Source organism: Syzygium oleosum, unplaced genomic scaffold (assembly GCF_021117445.2).
Source record: "Syzygium oleosum isolate NSW1041296 unplaced genomic scaffold, Sole_v2.1 Sole_v2.07, whole genome shotgun sequence".
NCBI lineage: Eukaryota > Viridiplantae > Streptophyta > Magnoliopsida > Myrtales > Myrtaceae > Syzygium > Syzygium oleosum.
The window spans coordinates 884524-906581 of NW_026607491.1; the positions used below are offsets into that span (position 1 = coordinate 884524).

At 38.8% G+C, this 22058-nt stretch overlaps 1 protein-coding gene across 2 annotated transcripts; it reads left to right on the forward strand.

Annotated features, from left to right (window-relative positions):
• The first annotated feature begins 15631 nt into the window (after positions 1–15631).
• On the forward strand, positions 15632–20978 carry LOC115688125 (binding partner of ACD11 1-like). Of its 2 annotated transcripts, XM_030613868.2 has the most exons (5): positions 15633–15790; positions 17410–17569; positions 19141–19216; positions 19510–19623; positions 20274–20978. In XM_030613868.2, the coding sequence occupies exons 2-5, from the start codon at positions 17454–17456 to the stop codon at positions 20730–20732; spliced, it is 765 nt and encodes a 254-aa protein (XP_030469728.1). In that variant the 5' UTR covers positions 15633–15790; positions 17410–17453; the 3' UTR covers positions 20733–20978. The 2 variants fall into 2 exon arrangements, with proteins under 2 accessions (XP_056169415.1, XP_030469728.1); XM_056313440.1 differs by lacking the exon at positions 19510–19623 and having other exon boundaries at positions 15632–15790.
• The last annotated feature ends 1080 nt before the right edge of the window (positions 20979–22058 follow it).

A 22058-nucleotide genomic window follows, 5' to 3' on the forward strand; every position in this document is an offset into this window, starting at 1 on the left:
GGATGAGCCGGCAGGAGACCCGGAGTATATACTCCCTTTTGAGGAATACATGGATCTCAATTACGTGCCTGAGTATAATTTCTTCGATTTCTTGGCTGAGGAGTATCAGAACGCAGCTCCAGCCGAGTCGGGCGACATCAATCACCCGATTGTGATCGAGGCAGAGTCAGAGCCCTCAAAGGAGCAGTCTGCTCGGGAGAGTTTAGAGTCGGAAGATGAGGAGTTAGACTCGGAATGGACGCCTAGCAAGGGGTGTTAGAGGTTAGTTCAGGGGTTCTTAATGGGTTTTTGGAAAGTAACATTTTTGGGATGGAAAGTCAGGTCATCGATCTTTTTGGTATATCGATGGGTTGTAACACGGGGTGCAAGTATACGTGTAGGTGGTAAAGTCTGGCGGTTGTAAGTTGTGAATATTTTATAAGTTGGTAATGTAAAGAAATATTTGTATTCTCCATATTCTCCCCAGTTTTAATTGTCCGGGTTTAATTGTTGATATCCGCTGTGGTGGTAAATCTCTGATGTGGTTTTGAGGTCAGCGATATTCCTGGGACGTCGCTTGAATCGACCAGAGGCGGTGTCGCGTGCCGTAGGGGTTCGGGGCGTGACAAGTCCCTTGGACTTTCTATGATGTGACATCGACATGCTTTTACCTCTGTTGCTATTGGACCCTCGATGTTGATCTCTACCTTAAACCATTAGTTCTCACGCTACATCAAGCGCCAAAAGTATTATCTCGTAACTTTCTCTACCACTCCTTAGAGAATAAAGTAGATTTTACCTCTTCCGAAGTAATTATAGTACGCCCCTATAACAGTGAATCAGTAAAATGCTCCTATGACTGTGGTAGAGAAGCTAACAATATCATGCCTTGTTTTTCATCATCTAGAATCTTACCGACATTCTTTAAATCCATCATGAGTTTATTAAACTCATCCAGGTGGGATCTAATAGACGTATGTATCGAAACTGAAACATCATCTTCAACATGTACAAGTGATTGTTTAAACACTTCATTACATAGAGTGTCTAAAGTTTGTTGCGTTATATAGAGTGTCTGAAGTTTTGCTCACAATGCTAGGGCATCGTTTTCCTCAACCACCTCTATTAACACCTCATCCGATAGATTCAATAGGATTATACTCCTTACCTTTCTCATTAACACATCCTTTTCAGCATCGTTCGTTATTTTGGGCAACTTATCCTTGCCCTTGAATGCTTTACCCGAACCTTAAGTTGTTAATGGCGCCTACATCTTAACACTCTATAACCCAAAGTTGTTTCTCCCGTTATTCTCAATTTCCACTATCACTCTAGACATAATTGCAACAACATAATTTCCATATAATAATCAAACAAACAAAAGCTCCAAATCAACATCCAAAAAATACTATCCTCAAGTTCTAATACCAATTGTTGTAAAATTAACGTGGAAATTAACAGAATCTTGCAATTAAATCAATGCGAAATCACCAGAGAAATAAACGAAGATAAAGGATACCAAAGACTTACGTGGTTCGGTCCGAGTGTCTTTACTAACTCTACGGGGAGAGCCAGCAGGAAATAATCAATTATAATCTGAAAATCAGAGTTACCATAGCTCATACGCTCGAATGTTTCCAACACCTAAATTAAGCCTAAATTCAAAAATTTTCCAAATAAACAACTCAATTTGCATGTAAAACTCACGTCACAAAATTACCGTGTTTAGAACTCCTTCGCACAATCAAAGAGAGTGTCACCGTGTCGTCGCTTCTTTCTTCACATTCGTCCTTATATGAAGTCTATTGTGCGGCTACAGTAAGAGTAAAAATAAAAGCGCCCATGCTCTTTTATTTTTCTTTTTTCTCTGACAAAACCTATTGGCCCCACAATTTCATATGTATATATACATACATATATTTGGAGTTTTCTTTTTCTTTCCTTCTTAGACCCCCTCTTAATCCCAAATATAAAAATAGATAATATGGACTTGTATGAACCCTTTCTTTTTGTACGATTAAAGGAGAGAGATTAAAGACTTCTCTTTCTTGTGAATAAAGAAGACGTCCAAGATACGAACTTCAACAAAGCTCAATATTGATCCAATTCGGGTTGAATTTCGTATACAGATTTAAATTCGAGACATAATTTAATAATTTGCTCCTTTTTCTAAAGTTGTTCTTGCCTTATCTTTATGGTCGGCAATTGGTCCTTTGAACTCCAATGGTTGATTCAAAGCTTGAGGGGACCTTCCTCTGCAGACATTTTCCTTTTGCCGTATCCTCAGCAGACATTGACTTTGAAGGTCTGTGGGCATCGTCATTTCACATTTGGAAGATGAGGAATGACTATATGTTCTTTTTTGTCGGGCGTGGAATTTTGATGCAGCTCTGATCCTTCTTGTACTAAATTTGATTTAGAATTCATGGTAATTAATTACTTTCCCTGATTTATAATAATCACGTGCCAAAGATGGACGCTAAGTACAATAAGACCAATTGATAAAATTGGTGCACTAAAATATAGTATGGCAATTTAAATGTCAAGTTTTTAAATGCTCACTTACACTTTTTGACATTACTTAATACGTCAATTTTTGAAGACTGATCTCGGTATGTCTAGCAATTTTAATGTGCTAAACTATCAGCGTAAGAACTCGAGTGTTGGACCACCACTGTAATTATTCCTTTCGATAACGCGCAGTTGAGATAAAGATAGGTGTCCACTGCCTGTCAAGTAGCCACTTAGTGTTTATTTGCATTAAAGTTTCCAAATGTCATCTGAAAAGGAAAATCCACGCATATCATACAACTCAGTTCTTCTAGTATCTGTCCCAAATGTGCCCTTAGAAATCAATCGCATTCACATGAGGATGTGTTTCAACAAGATCGAAAAACGATCATGAAACTCCCGACAACGTCACTCACTTAAGCTCATGAAGACATATAATCAAACATCGATGTTAGTTTCTCATCGATACTAGCTGAAGACACACAGTGTCCGAGGGACAGAGGTGCTTGGGCATGCATGATGAGATCAATCTGAAAGTGGGAAGATCATTACGTGGAACTATCACACAAGTGGAAGGTTCTCGGCTATTTCATCCTCTCCTTCTGAACTACGACTAGAAAAGTTGAGGAAAATTAGTAAGTTTTCATCTTTATATTTTACAAGCAAAAATACTTGTTGCTCCTAATATGATCTTTCCTAACAGGTGATATCATATATATAAAATATATATAAATCTCGTAAACAAGCGTTTCTTTCGTGTATAACCTAGATTAGAAAGGACACGTGGAATCTAAACGAACGAGAGGCTGCAAACACGAGATAATCTGGGGCAAAAAGCTTAAGCTAATAAATTAGAGAAGACTGCGTATGTATAAAGAGAAGTTGCATTAATCTTTCAAATAAGGTTTCTGACGGGGATTTTCTACGCGGAAATAAAATTTTGAGGAAAATTGGTGGCTTTCGATGTGGGTCATATGTGTGAACGATGAAGTCGAAAATATTGCCATATTCTTTTGACATCTTTTATTTATTTACTTATTTATTTTTTGTGGCAGTTATTTATCCAGGGCAACTTGCAAGCTAAGGCAGGGGTTGCTGTCGGTACGGTCTCAATGAAAGGAAAGGGGGAAAACGCACATGGTTATGGGCCATACTCGGACGCACGCGAATGTGTTAGGGCTAATCGGAATCACATGCATCGGAGATTATGCAGGGCCCCCCCTTTGCATTTGCCGTACATATTGAGTTAATTTCTACTTAATTAAGCATTTCAGGATGTTAATAAGGGTTTGGAACCTACAAAACTAACTTCGATTTATCTGCTTTTGTTGTTTTGAAAATAGTTTTTGAAATTTATTTGGTTATGCCAGGATCTTCCTCGAGGGGAATCACCAAGAGTAGCTAACTAATTCGTTTGCGCCAAAAACTAACTAGATCGTCGACATAGATAGGCACGCGAGTAGAATTCAAGTTGTTAATAAACACTTGAGCCATTGTCGACGACCATAAGATATATTATCGATATTGATGTACATTGATGAACAATAATCAGTTGTCAATATATGGCAAAGATTGTTGACAAGGAAATCGGTTGAGAGGATCAGTTGATTACCAATTGAAACACCAGGAGAAGGCTAGATACTTAGAGGGCATCATGATGTAGTGATGGAATTTTGAATGTGAAATCACTGGTGGATGAAGCAACAAAGTCGGGAAAATTATCAAAACAGTCCTAAACCTATTGCAATTACAACAATTCAATCTTAAATATTTTCTTTAGCCAATTCAATCCTAAACATTTTATATTTGCGCCAATTCAATCCATCCAGCCAATTTTGCCCGACCGGCACTAACGTAGATGCCGACCGACGCTGATGTGGTAATTTTTTAATATATTTTAGTTTTTTTTTCAAATTTTTTATTATTTTATTTTTTCCTATTTTTTCTTTTTCCTTTCCTTCTTCCCTGGACCGGCCAAGAGGCTAGAGTCGGCGAGGTTGGTGAGGCTCGCCCTCGCCGACACTAGCAAGGGCAAGGCCGTCGCAAGCGAGGTGGAGCTCACCCAGCCATGGCGAGGCATGCCCTTGCTCAACGACGGCGAGGGTGAGCCTCGCCATGACTGGGCAAGCTCGACCTCTCCTAGCGACGGTGAGGTCAAGCCTTGCCATGGCTAGGTGAGGCTCCACCTCGCCCGTGATGGCCTCGCCCCTTGCCGGCCAAAGGAAGAAGGAAAGACAAAAAAAAAAAGGGAAAGGAAAAAAATTAAAAAATTCGAAAAAAATAAAAACTATATATTTTAAAAATTGCCACGTCAGTGCCGGCCGGCCAAACTTGATTGGATGGATTGAATTGGCACAAATGCAAAAGGTTTAAGATTGAATTGACACAATTGCAATAGGTTTAGGACTGTTTTGGTAATTTTCCCTAATTTTTACTTAATTAAGCATTTCAGGATGTTAATAAGGGTTTGGAACCAACAAAACTAACTTCCATTTATCTGCTTTTGCTGTTTTGAAAATAGTTTTTGAAATTAATTTGGTTATGCCGTGATATTCCTTGAGGGGAATCACCAAGAGTAGCTAATAGATTTGTTTGCACCAAAAATTGACCAGGTTGTCAATCTAGAATACAAGTTGTTAATAAACACTTGAGCCATTCTGTGTTATGTTGAAGTCGTATTATCGTGTTGTGTTGAGCCACATGTATGTGACATGTTTAGACACAAGGGATAATGACACAAATAGTCCCTGAACTTTGACTTAATGTGCAATTTGGTCCCTAAACTTTTAATTTGTTCAATGTAGTCCCTGAACTTTAACATAATGTTTAATTTGATCCCCGAACTTTTAATTTGTTCAATGTGGTCCCTGAACTTTTAATATGTGTTCAATTTAGTCCCTAAACTATATGAAAATGTTCAATATAGTCCCTGCACTTCAATTAATGGAAGGACTATATTGAACATTTTCAAATAGTTCAAGGACTAAATTGAACACATATTAAAAGTTCAGGGACCACATTGAACAAATCAAAAGTTTAGGGACCAAATTGAACATTAGATTAAAGTTCAGGGACTATATTGAACAAATTAAAAGTTCAGGGACCAAATTGCACATTGGGTCAAAGTTCAGGAACTATTTGTGTCATTTTCCCTAGACACAATAAGCTAAAAGACTATTCTTTTTCGTTCTATCCACTATTGAGATATTTAAATTGATGATATCTCATTAACTATGAAAGTGTTTTTTTTTTCTATTTGATGTTATTTTTTAACGGATTATTGCAATTTGTAAATATGTTTCATGAAAATTAGACAATATTTTGTGTCGAGTTTATATTGATGTGTTGATTTCGCGTCAGCAAGTAGGTTTCGTGTCATAGTGGATCATACAATCATTCGTCAATTCGTTATGTAATCGTGTTACACGGGTAATGTTGTGTCAACCTGTTAATTTTCAGATGGTGTTCGTGTCAAGTATGTCAACACAATAAGCAAATCGCTCGCGGTCGTATTGACCTATTTTGTAGCATACCTTTATACTAAGGGATAATGACACAAATAGTCCATGAACTTTGACTTAATGTGCAATTTGGTCCCTGAACTTTTAATTTATTCAATGTAGTCCCTGAACTTTAACATAATGTTCAATTTGGTCCCCGAACTTTTAATTTGTTCAATGTGATCCCTGAACTTTTAATATGTGTTCAATTTAGTCCCTAAACTATATAAAAATGTTCAATATAGTCCCTGCACTTGAATTAATGGAAGGACTATATTGAACATTTTCAAATAGTTCAAGGACTAAATTGAACACATATTAAAAGTTCAAGGACCACATTGAACAAATCAAAAGTTTAGGGACCAAATTGAACATTAGATTAAAGTTCATGGAATACATTGAACAAATTAAAAGTTCAGGGATCAAATTGTACATTGAGTCAAAGTTCAGGGACTATTTGTGTCATTTTCCCTTATACTAACTCCATCAAACACGATCCCCAAATACAAATTCCCAGACCTATCCAAACCTCTCTTCTCATGAAAAAGGAGGTCCCAAGCCCAACTACCAAGTTGGATATTTTCACCAATTTTTTTGGGCCATAGACCCTGTGAGTCTTTATTAACTTGATGCGGTTGGGATAGAGCAACAACATACTTAGGGAGGAGTTATTTGGTTGCAAAATAGTGTCATACACCCTTACCTAAAACCTTTCACCTTATTGCAAATTCCTATGACACTTAGTCTTTATGTCAATATTAGCATGTTTTAGTTTCTTAGGTACATATGTTTCATGTGGCCAAACAAGTTCGTTCATCTATTTAATTATTTTTTTGGAAACGGTTGCTAGAAAATTGGAAGCACTTCGGCCTCCAAATATAAATAAAATCGGAAACCGCATGAAAAATAACCAAATCTTTGCTTACCTAAGGGCGCTTGAAACATTTGTATTCGTCTAAGACTAAACTATAATCACATTATTTTCGGTAGCTCCTCTCGCTCTGTTTCTCCGTCATTACAAAGAATCGATATGCCCCCACGAAAAGCTCGAGTAGATGAAATGAGAAGTGCTGTGTTCTAACGTCGGAACAGTTTCAGTCAACAACATTGGATATCGAAGTTTAAATATAAATAGCTCGGTGACCCATGCTTGCACGGGATATTCAAATTGAATCGTATTTAATTAATCTATTAGAATTATGTAAACTGGGGTTGTCAGCTAGCAGCGTCTCGATTTCGCAAATCTTCCCAAATTCCAGGTTCGGGTAATCTTCGAGATGCAATAATGATAATTAATCTAATACGAAACTAGAGTCATCGCCCTTCGGTTTGGAAAACCTAGGTCGATTGGAACCTAAACACTAGGCACCAATGGAAAAGTCATCTACGTAAGTGCCCAAAGAAACTTGTCTACGAGAACTAAATATCTTAGGTCCGACGTGTGGGACGGATAGCATCGCAAGCCGCCCTCTAAATACTACAGGCTGCAGCCGTATTTTTTGTTAAGTACTCTATCATTCATCATTTAATAAACGATACCAACGAGATGCTTGACAAGTATGAAGTGAATTTATATATATGACAATCGAACTTACATAATTCAATCATATAATAAAAGATGCCTATCATTTTTGCATAATACTTTCTCCAATTATTTAAATTCCACTGGTTATTATCCTTGATATAGCTCTACCGATTACATTTCCCTACCAAATGAAAGTGGAATATGTGGAGAAGGTGTTGTAGTAAACATTATTTTTCGACAATTTTGAAATATGAAACCCATACGAAACATAAACAAGTACGTTAGTGAAATTGAAAATTGACTCGTATATTTTAAAGTTAGATATACAAATCTTTTGACCTTGCCTATGCATAGTCTGCCCGAGAAATATCTAAGATGTGACATAAATTGACATAGATTACATTGCACCAGTTACATTACTCAAATTGACTCACCAAATAAACGTTTCGAGTTAGATAGATACACCTAGGTCTATTGATCTTATTTAGAAATAATTTTTATGAACACTTTTTTCTAGGTAAGATATTCAAGATCCATCAAAGTGATTATACCAGCATATAATGATGCTAAGATCAACTTAGCTTCTCCGTAGCTTCTCCGTATCATCAACATGACAAATGAACTTGTCTATTATTAACTACGTGAAGTTCACCAGCAAAAATCAACCTGAATTGCAGATTCAATGATGAATAAGGGAGAACCATCTCATGGTTACTCCAACATCATTCAATTATCAACGTCCATCATCTATGCATGGCACGAAAACCGTCATTGTTTTTTTTTGGTAAGGGAAAACCGTCATTGTTTTTTTTTTGGTAAGGGTGGGAAAACCGTCATTGTTTATCGATGTACTTCCTAAAAATTAGACAAAGTGCCCCAGGTCAATGTCATTACAACTCTGTAGACTTGATAATGGATCTGGTTGCACAAGCACGTCCAAGTTTGTCCGCCATGCAATGGCCTGAAGATGAGTTTGGGCGTGCTTGGGCAATTGTTACACTCCGTCGGACTAGGTTGGTCTCGCGGCAAGCCAACCCAACCCGATAAAAACAGAATATAATTTTAGATAGATGCAACTAATAGGAAATGCCCGTACTTTCCATGGGATTTTATTTTTTTAGCTTAGCTGATAAGTTAAGTTTTATTCTAAGGTATATCATTACTATTTTTCTTCTTCTTTTTCTTTATTTACCAATAATGCAACTATTTGAAGAGAGTTATATCATCATATTTCCGATAGAATCAAAATATACTTTTTTCTATATATTCGTACACTTTTAAAGTACGAAATGAACTATCTGGAAGTGCATAATCTCAATTCTAATGAAATGACAACAATTTTATCTTTATATTTATTGATGCTCCTTTGACATTTTGGATTAGATTTTTCAATTCTCGATACATTAATAATTATCATATTTATTGAATCCCTTTAAGAAAACTTCCAGATTTCTTTATCTTTCAAAATCAAACAATGTTGTAATAAATAGGTTCATTTAATAACCTTATACGAGTTTATAACATTATATATAGATAGATTGCTGATAAAGGGACTTGGGCAACAATTAGGCCTGAACTGAGAGCTTAACCTAGTCTGGCCCCATGCCCACACCCCCATCGTTCAACTCTAATGTATCCTACAAATTATACTTACGCAGCAGCTCCTAAGAGATATGCACAAGTATATGAAGGGTTGAAGTGGATTGAAGTGCTATATCATATAAGCATTGATGAGTTGAGTGGCTCATAACCTGATTTCGTTCTATATTCTACTATATATACTTAAGCAGATCTCCTAAGACATGTGTACAAGCGTCTGATGGGTTGAGGTGGATTGAAATCCTACATCATATACACATTGATGAGTTAAGTGACTTATAACTTGGTTCTGTTATTCATCAATTGACCATTTTAGAACTAACGTGTTATGCTCCATAAGCTGAGAGAATATGCACTCCTATGCTTGCCACGTCACTTCACTTTTGTCTTTGTACTTGTCATACGGCAAAATGTTGCATAGTTTTGCCACGTGAGGCAGTAGGTTCGATAATTATTGACCTTCAATTTCACATTTCTACTTCTTATTTGTTTCAAAAGTTGAAACAAAACGATAAAGATAGAGTGTTGAAATTTAGTCTCTTAAGACGATATTTCAGGTAATGTATGAAGTGAAACCTTATGTATCTTCCAATAATGAATAAACTGAATGTTTTTAGTACGGTTTCAAAAATTTAATACATGGATAAAGATATAGTTTATTTAAATTGACGAAAATATATCTTAATTAAAAAAAAATCAAATTGTATACGGTTTATGTCATATACTTTATATTCTATTTAACTCAACAAAAACGGAAAAATTACCAAACAATCATAAACATATTGCACTTATGCCAATTCAGTCCTAAACCTTTCAATTTGGCCAATTTAATCCTAATTTTTTTGATAATTTACCAATTTAGTCATTTTCGTCAATTTTGGCCAGAAATCAGGGACATGGATGCCAACTGTCCTACGTGTCACTGCGAAGGACGGTCGGTGTTGACGTGGACAAAATTTACAATTTATTTTTATTATTTTTATTTAAGTTAATTTTTTATTTTCTTTCTTTTTTTTTTACTTCTTCATCCACCGATCGCCGGGCACCAGATCCAATGAGGAGGATCCTCACCTAAGGCCAACAAGGGTCGCCCTTACTAGTCCTCACCTATGGCCAGTCGCCCGGCCATCACCGAAGCTTGGTAACTAGTGAAGAAAGAAGAAAAAGTAGAAAAGAAAAAATTTATAAAAGTATAATTAAAAAATTGAAAAAAATGTCCACGTCGGCGTCGACCATTCCACATAGGACGATTAGCGTCCACGTTAGCGATTTCTGGCTAAATTAGCCATAAGAACTAATTTGACAAATCATCAAAAAGTTTAAGACTAAAATGGCTAAATTGAAATAGTTATGACAAAATTAGCACAATTACAATATATTTATGACTTTTGTGGTAATTTCTCCCAACAAATACTATCTAACTAACAACCTAAATTCGATTAACATGTATCCTTACTATCTATAGATGATGGTTGCTACAGATTTAGAACCTTTTGCAGCACACACTGAAGTTGTTCAAAAAGAAAATTTGACCTTGCAAAACTTGAGAAAGAAAGGAACCTCCATCACAGATGAAATTGAGTTGGTAGCACCGGTCGTGGCTGCCTTCCCAAGTCCCTGTGGAAACGGTGGGAAAGGAGTTGAGCATGCCTGGCGAACTGGGCGTCGTCGTCTTATACAAGAGTGTGACACGGGAAAGAAAGACAGGCGGGCTCCGTTTATTTCGCGAAAAATATTACATTTCTAGAAAATGTTTTATAAGAAGTCATTTTCTAGAAAATCACAATATCTTCCGATATTTGATTGAAATCTAAAAAAGAACGGGAAAACATTTTCCATCATTTGGAATTTGATTTGATTTTCCTAAGTAGGGCATACACTATCAGGGTGCCAGTAACTTACACACAGGTGGTCGGGGAATCAGGCTGGGGCACTGGGATCGCGAGTCTAGCCTCGATAAACCCCAACCTAGGCACGGGTATGTGGGTCCTGGGCATGAGCACGGGTACCGGTCGTCCACAGAAGCCGAGTGTGGGATCCCAATGCCCGAGCTCAACACCCTAGTGTCCTTGCCCGGGTCCCTAACACTCGAACCCTGGTCCATCGAAGCTAAGTCTAGGACCCCAATGCCCATGCCTGAGTCCCCAATAGCTAGGCTTAGGTCCTCGACATTCAGGCCTGGGTCCATAGAGGCTAGGCTCAAGTCCATTAAGGCTGGGCTCAAGACTCTGGTGCCTGTGCTCGAGTTCCTGGCTCTTGGGCTCGACACCCCAGTGCCCGTGCCTAGATTACCTATGGCCAAGCCTAGTTCCATTGGGGCCATGGCCCAGAACCTTAGTACCCATGCCTCGGGTCCGGCCTCGTTTAGACTCGGGCACAAGTCTATCGAGGTCGAGCTTAAGACCCTGGTCCCTGTGCCCGAGCTCAGGTCCGAGCACTCTAGCCCAGGTCCATCGAGGCTAGGTACTAGGGACTCGAGCATGAGCATCGGGGTCTTCGGCCTGTTGTCGATGGACCTAGGTGCCAAGGACTTAGGCATGAGTATTAGGGTCTCGAGTCAAGCCTCGATGGACCCAAATGCAAGCGCTAGGGACTCGATCTCCATGGACCTAGGCGCAAGCGCCCAGGAACCCAGGCTTAGGAGTGAGGAACTGGGCACGGGCACTAGGGACCCAGGCCTAGCTCAATGGACTCGGGCGCGGGCGCCAAAAACTCGGGCACCCCGGATCAGAGGCTCGATTGCAATAGACCCAAGGCTACAGTGCCCAGGACCCAAGCCCAGCCTCGATAGACCAAGCGACAGGTGTCGAAGACTCGGGCACAAGCGCCGGGGTCCCAAGCCCGACCTTGATGGACCTATGCACGAGAACTAGGAGAACTAGACACCGACACCTAGGAATGGGCCCAACCTAGATGGACTCAAGTACTGATATCAGGGTCTCGAGTCTAGCCTTGATGTACTTAGGGGGACTTGGGCACAGCTATCGGGTTCTAGGGCTTGGTCTTAATTGGACCTAGGGGACCTGGGCTCGTCCTTGATGGACACGAGCCTAAGTGCCTCGGAACCTGACAACAAGCACCGAAGTCTCGAGCCTAGCCTCAATGGACCCGAACTAGGCCTTGTTGAAATTGGGCTCGGGCACCGGGGTCTCGGGCCCAATCTCAATGGATCGGGATGCAAACATCGGGGAACCAGGCATGAGTACTTGGGTCTCGAGCCTAGCCTCGATGGACCTCGACCCGGGAGCCAAGAACCCTGGCTTGGCCTCGATGGACCTCGACCCGGGAGCCAGGAACCCTGGCTTGGCCTTGATGGACTTGGGCAAGGGTGCCGATAACCTAGACACAAGCATGGGCATGGGTACCAAGGTCTCGGGCCTCGCCTTTGCAAACCTGGGCTTTGCCTCGATGGACTTTTATGGTCCTACCCCTAGCCCCAACCTTTAGACACGAGTCAACTACCTAGGTCTTGAGAACAAGCGTTGGGTACCTCGTGCCCAAGTACAGAGTTTCTGGTCGAAACGCCGATATCCAATCTTATTTTGGAAAATAATTTCCAATTTTTTAAACAGAAAATCATTTTCCCAAATTTAAGCATGGATTTTCTGTTGACTCGGAAAACATTTTCTATCGACTTATTTTACTAAGTAATCCAAACGCCGGAAAATGAGGAATATGTTTTCTCAGAAAATGTTTTTCGCAAAACAAACGGAGTCTTTTAGGAAAATATTTTTCAAATCATTTATTATGCCGATGGTTAACTTTTTTGCCGTCATTTATTTTTCTTAAATGTTTCCTTAAGTCAACATTACATACGCCGAAAAACATGTTTGAAATTTTGTTTGGTTAGTTAGTTATTTGACACTGCATTTACAAACATGCCCACGCTAACTAATTATATGTTTGTGCGCTCATAACCTAATCTTGTTGACAGAAAATTCAAAATATAAAACAGAGATGGCAAGGAGCTGAGGAGTATCTATATGTAAGCTACATAACTACGAGTAATTTCCAGTTCCTTACGCCGAAAGGAAACCAACGGTATAGGAGGGAGCAACTGGCTCGAAGCGGCCCAATTCAAGGCCAATTCATAAGGGGACCATTTAGGTTCCCGATTCCGAAATTGGGAACCAGTCTTGACCAATACAGTTCCCGATTCTATATCCTGAGCCCGCTGGCTCTACCTGGAAACCTGGAACCTCTAAGACCAATTCTTGGGTAGAGCCTAGAAACAAACTGGATTTGAACCTCCGTTGATACCTAAATTTTGACGACACATTTATATATCTGTTACATGAGAAAATTATGAATCGATCTCAACCCCCAAAACAAAATATTGATATTGCATTGTTTCAATTTGCATTATTTTTCAGTATTTCTTTGCATTTAGGCACTAATAGTATTTTAGATTAGCATGTTGAGCATTAGGCGTGTTTGCAAGGAGTCTGCTATGGGTACTTGTCTTATATCCCAAAAACCGCAGAAATTTGGATGAAACTTTGATCAAAGATTTCAATCAAATTGAGCTGGCTGAGTTTAAATTTTAATATTTAATTTGGTAGCAAGTCAAAATGGGGGATTTTGAGGAGTACTCGGATTCTAAAGATTAACTAGTGAAGCTTTTAAGTAAGAAGATTTTAGAGATAAAGATAGAGATTGGCCGTGAATATTTCATGAGGGATCTTCAAAGGAAAAATCTTTTAGAAGATCAATCTCTAATCTAGCTGCTGGACAATTGTTGAGAAGATTAAGGTAGCCGTTGAGGGTTAATCAATTAGTACCCTTTGATTATTTTGTCATCTTCAAAACATAATTTTCCCAACAAAAACGACGATCCGAGTGTTAATTTCTAAGCTCAGTGGCACCGGTTTGTTCATCATGTCCTTTTATCCAAGTGTGTCTCTGTCTTTGTTCTATGCTTCTGTGGAGGTTGTGGCTAGCGTGTGTTGGTAACTATGTTAGAATAATTAAATCTTAAACTACGCATTCATCTAATAGCTTAAGCTTTTTGAATAGTAGATAGTGGTTTCACAAAATTTCACATGATATCGGAGTTGGAGATCCTGAATTCAAATCTTTCTAGGCCCCATTAGCCTCTTCAATTAAATATTTCCACATTTAGTACTAGACAAAAAGACTAGACTAAGCGTGAAAGGGAATAAGCTTTTAGAATAGTTGGTAATGGTCTCACAAAATCTCACAAACTAATGGTGACAGATGAATGTGGTTGACAATGGTGGAGGTTTGATAACGAGTATAGATGGATCAGTGGTGATGATATATTTACATTTTTTGATGATTTGGAAGATGGATCTTCGACGGTGTTTTGGTTGCGTCCTCTGTATTGTGAAGAAGACGACGAAGGCCTCTGTGCAGTGAAGAAGACGGTGGAAAAGACCCAAAATAATATAATAAAATAAAAGAGATAAAAAAAATGGGTCGAAGAAAAAAAAAAGGATATTAATAGATGGGCTTACTTTAGACTTGATGAAGTTGTCATAGAAGATGGATTAGTGTGGGCCTTGTATGATTTGATAAAAATTGGGTTTGGGCGAATTTGTATTTAAAGTTGGGCTTGTGAGGTTCTAGTGGGAATAGAAATAGCGAATGAGTCCATTTACTTTTGCTACTTGGACTTGCAAACTCCACCTCTGACTATACGTCGACCGGGCTCGAAGGTCTGGCCTCTGTCCTTAATTAGGCCTTCATTAGGTTGTTAGATTTTAGTATTAGAATTAGTTAAGTCTTGGAAGATTAACCCTTTAGGAAAGAAATTGAACTCAATTTGAACTAAGTTCATGGGGTTTCCATCTAAATTTGTCACAGGTATATTAGTTTGGGGTTTTCGTGGTAATAACTCTATCAAATTGATCAATACCAAGATGTTCTTCATGCATCCATTGATGTGAGCAGAAAGAAAAGGCCACTTAAACACTCACAAGAGGAAAGTAGATTTAGCGTGACTCTATTTGTGTGTGAAAGTGTGTGTGCAAACATTAATTCAAATGCAAAATTCACATGACACAATTACGAGACGGAAAATTCAATAAAGTACATGATATTCTTATTAAGCTAATAATATATTGTACTTGTCCTTATCATGCTTACCTTTAATTATGGTGATAACTAAACAATAACTCATAAACTATTATTATGAATCATTCCCCTCGTTGTTGGCCCCACAAATATTATGATTATAAAAAAAATACGATCGTCAAATTTATTTAAATAATTAAAACTATTCGTTATTAATATGAATGCTTATTTATTACTTTCTATATTTGAATAAATACTTGATAATTTTTTATAAAAATCCAATTAAAATCACCGTGCTATAAAAATATGATTTTAATTAGATGCAAGTCTATTAACGAATTGAAAAATTAATCTATCTAAATTAATATAAGAAATTGGGATCCTTTTATCATTCCATTCCTTCCTCCTTCTATTGTATGGTCCTTTTCATCGTGCCAAATGTAAGGAAGCTGAAAACTGGTTGAGAGTAATCCGGCATAGCCAACTGTATTGGTTCGTCGGCACACGCGCTAAACTGCGCGTGGCTCTTTGTCATTGTTCTTCGCGCGAAATCTCGCACTCTGTTTTGCCAACTGCCTGTCATATGTTCTCCCTCTCTCTCTCTCTCCTCTCTCTCTCTCGCTCCTTCGGAAAAGACGAGGTATTGATTATTCTATGTTCTTGTTCTTGTTCTTTCACGGTTGATGAACGGCGAATTCGTTTGATCCATTGGTTTCTGTTTCTGTTTTGGGTTTCCTCTGCTCTTTCTTTTCTGTACAAGAAGTATGTCCAATCGCTCTAAGAAACAAAGTGGTTCAAGCTTTTTTCATGTTTGACTTGGACTGATTGAGATTCTTGGGATTAAGCGAATTGAGTGTATCTTTTCCCCACCCTTTGTATATCAGAATCATGGGATTCGCAGATTGATCTTTACTGGTTTGCGTCTGTTGCGGATTGAGTTCGCCCGACTGTTTGGCCTGTTCTTGCTTAACTCGAAAGATGGCTCTTTCAGTGTCGATTGTGAAACATTGACCGTAGTATTCCTTTACTAATTCTGCTTGGTTGACTTGAGAACAGCAATGCTAGGTATAAACTAACGGTGGTCGACAAAATCAGTATATGGAGTAATGTGGTGCGCTCTGAATTGGGTGTTGAATATGGTGAACTCGGTCGATTGTTGTAATATCAAGTGCCTTTAGTTACGTGGAGGGACGCTTTCTTTGATGCTCGTTGCTCATGGCAGACATCTTTATGAGCAGAATGAAGGGAGAGGAAACTTTCTATGTAAACACCCAATACCACCTGCTTTCTTAGGCAAGATAGAAATGAACACTTTTTATCAGCGTGAATGATGCTGGAAAGAAAGAATAGAGTTTTCTTGAGATTAATTGTATTTAAAATTAGCCGACGGAAACAGGAGAATTGGCTAAGTGACGGACATTTCTTGCCCAGCACTGGTGATCAATTATAAGTAGACATTGGATTTTCTTAAACATGATCTGTGAGCTCTGGGAGCTTTTCTAGTTTCATTTATTTTTAAGAATTTGAATAGAAATGACTGGCACTTTTGAAATTGTAGTGGAATTATTCTGGCATCTTTGTCATGAATTATTTCATTTGATTCTTCCAGGTAGTTAAGAGGAACTTCACCATCATAAGGTGAATGAGCATGTGATTTCGTAACTTGTGGTATCAGTGGCTTATAACTGTTGACATTGTTCAAAGCTAATAGTTTGTAAATGCTAGTCAAAGCCCTTTTCCAGTGCTCCCTACAATCCCTACATGAGCGGAGGGACACTTGCATGATATTGGTTTATTCAATCGAGCTACATATAAAACCACCAAGTACTACAGTGAAAATAGACCTCCTTGATCTCTACACAGTAATTGGTCTATCCATCCTGTCCAGGATAGACTAAGACCATACAAATATTTATGTTGCTTATGGCCGATCAAAGTCAAATCTTAAACCGATGAGTTGTGCAGTTTCTGCATTCATTATGGTGCATGCCGACAAAGGATTGAAGCTTCGGGAAGCACTACAGAGCATTAACCTTATGTTAATTGGCCACGTCTCGATATGCTAAAACCATGTACCACCAGTTGTCTAGAATAAGCAAATCTCTGCCATCACCGGTGCACATTATGCGCCTGCATGTCTCTTGTCATGGGTTTGCTTACTGTGCCTATATATGGGAAATGTAGTGTTCAATTGAATTAGCATTCCTAGAAGGACCTGATCATATATGAAGGCTCATGAGCTTATTTGACTTTGTCCAGGTCCATTGTAACCTACTGCCGTCCTTTTTCAAGATTTCACAACCATGTATCCGGGTGGTTATACGGCTGAAATCACAAGCTTATCACCAAGATCTACAGAAAAGGATGTTTATGATTTTTTTGCTCATTGCGGTGCGATTGAATACGTTGAAATAATAAGGTTCCTTTCCATCATATTTTATTCTCATAGCTTATTTAATACCATCATTCATGTCAGAAATTTTATAACTGGTTTTGGTCTTTAGCACCTTTCAACCTAAGAGCAGACTTTTAAGCTAATTGTTTCTTATTGATGTATGTGGCTGGATGAAATAAACATGGAAACAATGCTAATGGCATCCGCTGTACTCATATTTTCCTGTGTCTTATATTGAAGAGACAGATTAAACATTTTTCGATGTCATTGACTTGATTTTTAAGACTTCAGCTTTGTTTATCTGAATAATGGATGAAAGACTATGTTTCCTCCAGCCTGCTTGACTTGATGAGTCTGTTAGATTGACATCATGGAGAATCCATGGCCTTAATTGGGGTCCCACAGAGCTGGTAGTGTCTCATTTTGGATGCTCAGTGCTACTAGTTATGAGTAATCAGTGAAAAAGGGCTGAATTTTGGTCCCTTTAGATCTTTACATTACTATTCATTATCTTTTGCGTCTTGTATGAAACAGAAAGATAAAACATTTGTGGATGTCATTGACTTGATTTCTAAGACAAGCATTGTTTATGTGAATAATGGATGTTATTCTGCACAATTCCCCTAGTCTGCTTGACTCGATAAACATCATGGAGGATCCATAGGCATTGTCTCATTTTGGATTCTCAGTGCTAGTAGTTATGAGTAATCAGTGAAAACGTGCTGATTTTGGTCCCCATTTGATCTCTACATTACTATTCATTATATTTTGCCTCTTATATGAAACAGAAAGATAAAACATTTGTGGATGTCATTGACTTGATTTCTAAGACAAGCTCTGTTTATGTGAATGAGGGATGTTATTCTGCACATTTCCCCCAGCCTGCTTGACTTGATCTGTTAGTTTGACATCATGGAGGATCCATGGTTCTAATAAGAGTCCCGCAGAGCTGGCATTGTCTCTTTTGGATGCTCAGTACCACCAGTTAACAGTAATCAGTGGAAAAAGGGCTGGATTAGTATTCCATTATTTTTGCCTAATCTATTATAGATGGGCACTCAAAAGTGACATATTTTAAATCCATCACAAGCATTGTAGATTATCTTTTTCGAGGTCAGAGAAGACCTAGCATTTTTCATTGCAGTTCCTCAATTGTGTGTCTGACGTGTCCACCAAGGAGGCTAGCTGCTATTTTCTTACTCAAGCCCAGACATTCATCTGATAGAAAATACTTTGATGAAATATTTCAGGATTCATAATAATTTTGTTATTAAAATTATGAATGACAAGGTATTCCCAAAGGATCTCATTATTCATCTTAACATGTGAACATACATGTTCAGAATTTTGCTTTTTGAAGGTTGCGACTTGCAACACTTAGACTTATTGATGGGTTAATTAATTCTTTTTTCCCCATTAGAGAGCAATTTGGCGCTACACTTTTTGTGTTCGAGAGTTTTAATAGTATGCCATTCTGTGATTTGCATCTCATTGATAGTGAGACAATGTCTATGACTCTCAAGTCTTCCTTTAAGTTTTTGCTAGAGTGACATTGCATCTTCATCTTAATAAGTTATGTTTGATTTAAAATCTAGGTCTGGTGAATATGCTCGTACGGCTTATGTGACTTTCAAGGATGCTTATGCTCTGGAGACTGCTCTATTGCTGAGTGTGAGTGACCCCTCTGCCTTGAAGAAAGAAAACTAACTGGAGTTTCTTTTTTCTTTTTTTTTTGAAATTAGTGTTGAAAACCCCCTGGTCTTGAAGTGTTATGGTGCTTGACCCACTCAATTCTTATTCTTCCATAGAGGTTTGATACTGGTGTTGCATGTAGTACATTAGTTCTTTGTAAGTACATTGGGTAGCTTTTCCTGTGGGGTAAACTTCGAAAATTCTTGTTTCTTCATATAAAACCTTGCTTTCACCTAACCCTTCAAGCACCTTTTACTGATATGATTTGTCAGGGAGCTACAATTGGGGACCGACGTGTAGGCATTTCACGCTGGGGAGCATTTATAGATGAGTCAGATCCTTGGACTGGTCCTTCGCAGAAGTCTGATGATGTCACTGGTGTTGTGGTACTTGAAACATTTCACTTTTACCAGTAACGATGATTTGCTGGTTCAGTTTACGAAATAAAAAATCTGCAGGCTTGGACTCATGATCAAATGAAGATGCATAGTTTGGTTGATCATGTATGCTGTTTACTAGTCTGAGATATATACATGCAGCAGAAAAAGAAAAGTGACGTATCTGCTTGTGTGCACAACTATGTGAAAGTGCTTCATGCAACAAGTTGAGGAGCTTATGCTCATCAAATGGACAGAATGCCAAAAGCTTTCATGTTGAATTTGGGATGTTTCTGAAGTGATGGAATAGGAAATCAAATCAATTTAGTCAAGGCTAATGAGCCCATGATTTGTAAATTTGTTGGCTCACAGAAAATTCAAGAACAATTGCCAAAATGAAATTGAAACTTATTTTCCCACTTGCTTCTTTAGAGCCCATCATCCGACTGTAATGTTTAAGAAGTTTGTATAGTCGTGCTGTAGTCTGGTCAGTGCATAACTCGATCATCTGCGAAACCAGATTGTGAATAGAGTGCACATCTCTAGGTGAAGCTGATGATTTTGCACGATAAGAAAAACTTTATGGCTTCTTTTCTCTAGGTTCTGAACTTTTATGCTCACACTCTGATATCTCTGACTTTTTTTTTCCCCATGGACAGGCTACTCATGCGATGCCTATGGTTTCCTCTCCGAGTGAAGCTGTGACACTTGCACAGGAAGTTGTCACAACAATGATCGCCAAAGGATATGATCTGGGGAAGGATGCATTGACGAAAGCCAAGGCTTTTGACGACTCGCATCAGGTGTCATCCACGGCAGCTGCAAAGGTCGCAGAGCTGAGTGACAGAATCGGCCTCACCGATAAGATAACCGCAGGCAGGGAAGTCGTGAGATCCGTTGACGAGAAGTACCACATTTCAGATATCACCAGATCAGCAGTCCTCGCAACAGGAACTGCCGCCGTTGTTGCGGCAACAGTCACGGGAGAAGCGGCTGCATCAGCCGCTCATGCAGTTGTTAACAGCAGCTACTTCTCGAGGGGAGCTCTTTGGGTTTCGGATGTCCTGAATCGAGCGGCTAAAGCTGCGTCTGACTTGGCTAACCATGGTAGTAAATAAGATAAGAATCTTTTAAGTTCATAAAACATATTGACCCATCACGGTTATGCAGATAATGAATAAGTAATGGTGGTTGCTCTCTCAGCAGTTGTATGTATGCCCTTATGATAGCAATTGAATTGTAGACATTTTAGTCTGGTTGTGCATAGTTCAGCCTTTTGTGTTCATGAAACTCAATAAGAACTTGGTGATTTTGGATCACTGCGCCGGACATTGTCTCCTATAAGATGTCTAAATTATGCCTAATGCATTGTATATCTGAACTTGTGGGTGTCATGTATGACGATGCTTTATGAAGAGTAAAGTTGTAAGAGGATGAGTTGGAGAATGACCAGATAATTAGCATGACATATGAAAGCTAAGCAGCTGACTGGTCTTAGAAGGCAATTGCACTGGACATGAGACCCCTACAGTTGACTGCCACTCCTTGAGATGCTCTGATGTCTGAACTTTATACAGTGACATTTTTCCTCTCTTCTCCCTGTAGTGTTTTTCTCCCCAATTGAGCATCTCCATCTCCCAACTGTGGTTTCAAAGTGGTTCCTTCCATATTTAAGGGATGGCAATATTCTTTTATTTAAGTGATAGCTGAAAACCGGTTTCTTCCCTGAATGATCCTGCACATTACAAGGTAAATGATCTGTCGTTGAAGTGCTCTGCCACTAATTGACTTTGCATTGCTTCTTTTCTTTGTTCTCCCATAACCCACTATAGTTTTCTAGCTCCAGAACACCATTGATCACACGTTGTTTCACGTATGGAAGGTCTAGTTGGTAGGCGTAGCGAGTTAGTCATGGAATTGTGCATCTCCAGTTGGAACACTGCTTGCTTAACAACTCTTAGAAACATGCAATCGTCAATCATTTATCGCTCTATTTGGCAAGAAGCTAGCAGCATGAAGACATGACATGCTCATATACTTTGAGATGTGCTAGACTGCACTAACTCATTTGGCTAAAATGCCCACAAAGAGACGAGACAAAAGAACCTTATAGGCAGCGTTATTTAGTCCTTCCTCTTGCGTAGACTTCTCTCATCTGATAGGGTCACGAGGATTCGTGCTACAGCTATTGTTCTAAACAGAGGCATCCAATTTCTATCCCGTGGTCGAATGTTGGTGAGTGATGACCACCGGATTGGAAAAGCATCTAATTGTAGTCGCTTACTCTTTTCATCTGACAATTTATCTTGTTCATCATGAATGTGGTAGGAGGGAGTGGTCCAGCACTAGAATTTGCCGTTGGACAATTCTCAACTGTCTTCTACCATCAGGACGAGATATAATTAAATTGCTGACTGTCCTTTAGCTGCTTGTGCTATTCTTTG

Excerpts from the sequence above, each read along its gene's own strand:
- LOC115688125 (XM_030613868.2), top strand. The coding sequence starts at position 17,454 with ATGTATCCGGGTGGTTATACGGCTGAAATCACAAGCTTATCACCAAGA. Across the intron at positions 19,217-19,509 it reads AGACTGCTCTATTGCTGAGT|GGAGCTACAATTGGGGACCG; the intron begins GTGAGTGACCCC and ends ATGATTTGTCAG. Across the intron at positions 19,624-20,273 it reads ATGATGTCACTGGTGTTGTG|GCTACTCATGCGATGCCTAT; the intron begins GTACTTGAAACA and ends CCCCATGGACAG.